General features: G+C 35.3%; 2 protein-coding genes across 2 annotated transcripts; both read left to right on the forward strand.

Moving 5' to 3' along the window:
- Positions 1–605: 605 nt before the first annotated feature.
- Positions 606–3,331, forward strand: LOC130673011 (L-lactate dehydrogenase). Its single transcript, XM_057477857.1, has 5 exons — positions 606–767; positions 1,403–1,532; positions 1,613–2,078; positions 2,155–2,396; positions 2,682–3,331. Exons 2-5 carry the CDS (start codon positions 1,407–1,409, stop codon positions 2,844–2,846), a joined length of 999 nt encoding a protein of 332 aa, XP_057333840.1. The 5' UTR covers positions 606–767; positions 1,403–1,406; the 3' UTR covers positions 2,847–3,331.
- Positions 3,332–3,560: 229 nt separating this feature from the next.
- Positions 3,561–5,492, forward strand: LOC130673012 (L-lactate dehydrogenase C chain-like). The gene is made up of 8 exons (XM_057477858.1): positions 3,561–3,567; positions 3,652–3,778; positions 4,124–4,241; positions 4,307–4,480; positions 4,556–4,729; positions 4,845–4,962; positions 5,046–5,169; positions 5,257–5,492. Exons 3-8 carry the CDS (start codon positions 4,184–4,186, stop codon positions 5,422–5,424), a joined length of 816 nt encoding a protein of 271 aa, XP_057333841.1. The 5' UTR covers positions 3,561–3,567; positions 3,652–3,778; positions 4,124–4,183; the 3' UTR covers positions 5,425–5,492.
- Positions 5,493–6,009: the final 517 nt, after the last annotated feature.

Consider the following 6,009-nt stretch of genomic DNA (forward strand, 5'->3'; position numbering starts at 1 on the left):
ACATACATCAGATGCAAATGCGCTACACCCGGGAGTCGTGTGATTGCAATAAAAATAAAACTATGAATATTTTTGCTGGCATTATTTCTTTCAAGCACGTGCTGCTCCCGGCGATTTTCCCTCTCGCTCTGTACCCTTGTAACGTGTCCAAGAACTTGAAAGGATGCCGGGTATTAATATAGAGAAAGACTAGGCCGAGTTCTGTTGATCTACAGCCCGGAAAGCGAAGGGTGAGTGACAAAACGCACGTACACAATTTGACGGAGTTGCGTCAGAAACGCTTTTCCGTTATTGTTTCAACTTTTCGTCAGAAATATTTGCCATGACTCAACACCATGCGCGAATGGCCCGTCTAATCTACTGCGTCATATGATGAAATTACTGATGCAATATTTCGAGCATGTGAAAAATTTTTTTTTTCAGAAGTTATTTAGACAGCGATGATATTTGTCCTAATTTCGGTAATTCTTTGAAGAAGGACTTTGATTGGTGAATTTATTTTAAAAGTTAACTTCAATTGATTTGACAGCACGTATACGCTCACGTACACGTTCGGCGCATGGAACGTACGGGAGCCTATATAAAGGAGGGGATAAGGTCACCTTCCAAACCAGAAAGTTGCTAACTGTCAGGAAAGCCGGTTGGGTTTTGCCGAGTCTATATTTAATATATATATAAATTCAAATATAATTGATAATTTATTAGTTTGTTAAATTTATATTCAAACTTTATCTCATCAAGATCTCAGAGCATCGATCTTTTAATAGGTAAGAATAATAAATTTTATTTTTAATAAATCAAATAATTCCCAGTGTTTTTGTGCCAAAAGTTCAGTGAACTTTTCTAGTTTGATATTTGAATTAATTGTGACAGTAAACAGTAAACTGAATAAGTCTTTATTTGAACAGATTTATCATATCAATTCATGACTAATTTTTTTAAATTTATCAATTGACCGTGAAAGTTATCTTGTCATTAATAAATTTTAATTGATAATTTTAATATTTATTAAGAGCAAAATGATTTAATTCATAAATTTCATCATTTCCACGTGCAAATTGAATTTTTCGTGCTCTCTATGTCATCTTCCGGTGACATCCGGTACTAAAAACTCCGCGTGCTCATTATCTTGAGTTTAAAAATATTTTATCTTAAATCGTCTAGTCATTTCTAAATTAAGAATTTTAACTTTTTTATATTCATTTTAATTTCATGGGTCTCTGACCTCGACATTAAATTTTTTCCTCAATTTATCAATTGACGTCAATTGCAGTTCGGCTCATTCTTATTTGACTTATCGACTATTACCGTAATCTTTTGTTTCTTTAACCATAAAGACCTTTTATATCTTTGTTTATATTTATATTTAATCCCTAATCTTTACATGAAATTGTATTTATAGAAAAATGGCAACACTTAAGGAAAAATTACTGAGCATAGTAAAGGAGCCGACTGGTAATGGAAAGAATAAAATAACTGTCGTGGGGGTTGGTCAAGTCGGTATGGCCTGTGCGTTTAGTATTTTAACAAAAGTAAGTTTTGAAATAACGTATAAATAAATATTTATTTATATATTTTTTGAAAAATAACTATTGATGTTTTCGTTCCTCAGTACGTTTCGAGCGATGTTGTTTTGATTGACGTGATGGCAGACAAGTTGAAAGGGGAGATGATGGATCTACAGCATGGAAGTCCTTTTTTGAAAAATTCACGTGTTAATGCGAGTACTGATTACGCAGCGAGCGCAGGCTCAAGTATTTGTATCGTCACTGCGGGAGCTAGACAACGCGAAGGAGAAACTCGTCTGGATTTAGTTCAGCGCAACACTGATATTTTCAAGGGAATAATTCCTCAGCTCGTTAAGCACAGCCCCAATTGTATTCTGCTCATCGTGTCAAATCCCGTTGATATCTTGACTTATGTTGCTTGGAAATTATCCGGGTTCCCGAAAAATCGCGTCATTGGTTCTGGTACAAATTTAGATTCCGGACGATTCCGTTTTCTGTTGTCCCAAAAATTGGGCGCTGCTCCAACTTCTTGCCATGGGTGGATTATTGGAGAACATGGTGATACTAGTGGTTGGTTTTTTTATTTTATTATTTAATTTAAGTCTTTGATAGTCTCCAATTTTATTGACCGATTTTTATTTTTTAGTTCCAGTTTGGTCGGGAGTTAACGTTGCTGGAGTACGTCTACGTGATCTTGACCCCCGTGTTGGGACCAAAGAGGACCCAGAAAACTACGGAGACATTCACAAACAAGTCGTCTCAAGTGCTTATGAAGTTATCAAGCTAAAGGGTTACACTTCATGGGCTATCGGTCTCAGTGTCGCTAATCTTGCGTCGGCAATGTTGAGAAACTCTGGTCAAGTCCATGCAGTATCAACGATGGTCAAAGTAAGTCGGTCATACAGAAATTTTTTTTAACGGTTCCAGAATTTAAAAAAAAGATTGCGTCCAATCATCTTTCTGGTTGTGACTGACAAAATTTTTGATTAGACGTTAACTTGAGATCAAAAATTTAATGAGGGTCACAAATCTTCTAGCTGGATGTCACTGACTAAATTTGGGACAACAAATTTTTTGACGGTCCAAAATGACAGACCTGGCCGAAAAATTTGTGACCGAAACTCAAAATGACGGTCATGCCGCAACACTAAATATTTATGACTTTTGTTTCAGGGCTTCCATGACATTGATGAAGAAGTATTTTTATCTGTACCCTGTGTGTTGGGATTGGACGGAGTTACTTCTGTTGTCCAGCAAAAATTGACTGAAGACGAAAAATCTCTTTTGCTGACTTCAGCCAAAACAATGCATCAAGTCCAGGCTAACTTGAAATTTTAAATTTAATTAACTAACTAAAATATATAGCGAGTACATATTTAAAATAATTGTTAACTGCATGATTAATATATTTATGGATCTATTTAAAAGTTATGTCTATTTGAAAAAAGATCTGCATATTTTCTACTCAGTTTTAATATTTACAGTAAGAAAAAATAATATTTTTAAATCAAACTTTAACACAAAGTAGAACTTCCGGTTCTGGACACTTGGAATATTCATAAATAACAGATATTTCTATTGTTGAGACACTTCTTACAGTTTAAATATTTTTTATATTCACGTATAAAAATAAAATACTAAATGTCCATTAATGGAGCGGGTTCAAAACTGGTACGTCTACTTTGTTTCCGAATGATAAAAATACCTCAAACTTACAATTAATAATAATTATAATATTTTATACATTTATTTGGTCCATTATAATGTACCTGTATTTATTATAATTGTGTGATATCAATAAAGTATTTGTGTGAATATTTAAATCTGACTTATAAAAGACAGTCGATAGTTGACTGTCAAATCCTTAGCCTCTTAATTTTCAAAACTATGATTAGATTAATTACAAATTAATGATTAATCATCAAGAATGAGTATTTTGTCCCAATTGTCAAATTTAACCCAAAGAATAATCCAAAGAAAAAATTTGATAACAAATCAAGTGAACAAATTTAAAAGAAAAAGTTTTTTTATAAAAAATATGAGAATAAACCACAGAGCGGTCAGTTTTGAGTAAGAAGTTGATTCATTTTTAATTTAAAAGTTAATAAGTAATTAATAATTCCATGATTTTTTGAATAATTAGGCCTGGCTCTCTTCGAGAAGGACTTTTGTGCAAAGTTAAAAATCCCGCGAGAGATAATTTCGACAAGGTGACCATCGTTGGTGCGGGAACGGTCGGAGTTGCGTGTGCCAATGCCATTTTATTCCAGGTTATTAAATTAGAAAAAAAAAACAATTTATTTACACTGATAGCCAGATTTTCTGATCAGAAAGTTGGTGCAGATGAGTCGCGACCAACTTGACGACAAGTTGTCGACAACTTTCAGCTTGTGTAACTGTTGACTACAAATTGCTCTGTAACTTGGCGACAATCTACTGCCGTAACCTGTCGCTAAGTTTCTGAGCAACTTGTAGGCAACAGTTACACGAGGTGGAAGTTGTCGTCAACTTATGGAAGTACCAACTTGGTGACAGGTTGCGGCAGTAGATTGTCTCCAGATTGCCGCCAATTTGGCTATCAGGGTAATTGCCGACTAATTGTTTTAATTCATCAGAAGATAAGCAGCCATGTAGCGATAGTCGATGCCTTTCCAAAGAAGCTGGAAGGCGAAGGAATGGACTATTGTCACTCTTCAGTCTTTTTGGACGACCCGTTCATCGAATACGATACAGGTATCGGACATTTCCCTCAGACGATAACACAGGAACTTTGTAAATTCACGGAGCTTTCTCTTTAGATTTTTGTGTATCGAGTAATTCGAAGGTCGTCATTATTGCTGCGGGTGCCCGGCAAATAAAAGGCGAAACTAGGCTGGAGTTGGTTCAAAAAAACGCAGACATTATTAGAAATATCGTGCCCCCTTTGGTTGAATACAGTCCTAATGCAGTATTTCTCGTAGTAACAAATCCCGGTAATTTATTTTTTATTTTTTATAATTGATATTTATTATATTATTGTAATTATAAGTAATTATCACTGGACATAGTTGATATTCTGTCTTGGGTAACATGGAAAGTAAGTGGTCTGCCATACAGTAGAATAATTGGCAGCGGTTGCCACCTGGACTCCGCGAGATTGCGATGTCTAATCAGCGAACGACTTGGAGTAGCGTCAAAATCAGTAAATGCTTTTATTATTGGCGAACATGGAGATAGTCAGGGTAAGTTAAATGGATAATTTAAATGGAAAGTTGTTTCATATAGTTCTTTTAATCACCAGTTTGTATTTAAAACCAATGCGAGATATTAAACCCAAGGTTTTATTTTGCATTTTAGTGCCGCTGTGGTCGGGAGTTAATGTTGCTGGAGTTTTATTCCGCGACATTATGCCAAATATAGGCTTGGATATGGACCAGGATGGATGGAACGAGCTGATGAAGGATGTCACCAGAGCGTGGGTCTCTATATGATTTATAAAACAGATGATCGGTAGTAAAATAAATAAATTGGGGATAAAATGAAAATTTTTTCGATTAGCGGATCGACGGTGAGATGTCTCAAGGGATATTCGAACACGGCGATCGGTTTGGCGGCAGCTGATATCACCAGAGATATTTTAAGAAACAACCCGACAGTTAAATCCGTATCGACGATGATCCAAGTGAGTGGAAAAATTGCACTGACCTTTGCAATTGCAATGATACTTTTAAATAATTATTAAATAAAATTTTTTGTCGACGGTGTCCAGGGTCATCATGGCATTTGCCATGAGATGTTTTTGTCCCTACCCTGCACATTAGGTGAGAATGGTGTGACTCAAGTAATACGAATGCGTATAACTGAGCATGAAAAAAAATTATTTAATAATTCAGCGGATATTATTTACAACATCCAAAAGGACATTAAGATAACGTGAATTCTTGCGACAATTGTAACTCGTGTTTATTTTAAATTTATAATTTATTATGTTATAAAGCTCGAAGAAGCGGCTCGGAATAAAAATAAATAATAAAATAATGATAATAAATAAATAAAATAAAAATAAAAAATAGTTGCGTGACTTAAGTAAAATGATTCTCGTCCATCCGGGTCGAAGGACGAGTGGCTTGCCTTGAAGACTGATCCCGCAGAATGTTGACAAGACCAAGAGGGCTAGTGTTATGTGTAAGCAGGAGTTTATCGGCAAGTTGAATGCCCGATCTAAGTGATCTAGCATTTTATCAATTACACAATATCCATCATAAAAAGAACGGAATAATTAATCAGCTGACAGCAATCATATTTTATGTTATTAATTACTAAAAAATAATGAATTTTTATTCCGGTGGTTTATATGGGCGAGTATTTAACGAGGAGGAATAAGGCCGTAAATTTGCCCGAGGCTAGGCCGCGGCAAGGTGAGCGGGCGATGCGGAAATTCGCCGCGGGGTGGCGTACTTTCGCGGAGTACCCTTGTCTTCTTAACAGACTAAAATAATTCTTTTGTTGTAACACATGAGTA

This window comes from Microplitis mediator, chromosome 8 (genome assembly GCF_029852145.1).
Source record: "Microplitis mediator isolate UGA2020A chromosome 8, iyMicMedi2.1, whole genome shotgun sequence".
Lineage (NCBI taxonomy): Eukaryota > Metazoa > Arthropoda > Insecta > Hymenoptera > Braconidae > Microplitis > Microplitis mediator.

Bases quoted from the DNA above. Each gene is read 5' to 3' on its own strand.
- LOC130673011 (XM_057477857.1), top strand. From the start codon at position 1,407: ATGGCAACACTTAAGGAAAAATTACTGAGCATAGTAAAGGAGCCGACT. The intron at 1,533-1,612 runs GTAAGTTTTGAA...TTCGTTCCTCAG, and splicing joins CGTTTAGTATTTTAACAAAA to TACGTTTCGAGCGATGTTGT. The intron at 2,079-2,154 runs GTTGGTTTTTTT...TTTATTTTTTAG, and splicing joins AGAACATGGTGATACTAGTG to TTCCAGTTTGGTCGGGAGTT.
- LOC130673012 (XM_057477858.1), top strand. From the start codon at position 4,184: ATGGACTATTGTCACTCTTCAGTCTTTTTGGACGACCCGTTCATCGAA. The intron at 4,242-4,306 runs GTATCGGACATT...CTTTCTCTTTAG, and splicing joins GTTCATCGAATACGATACAG to ATTTTTGTGTATCGAGTAAT. The intron at 4,963-5,045 runs GTGGGTCTCTAT...TTTTTCGATTAG, and splicing joins ATGAAGGATGTCACCAGAGC to CGGATCGACGGTGAGATGTC.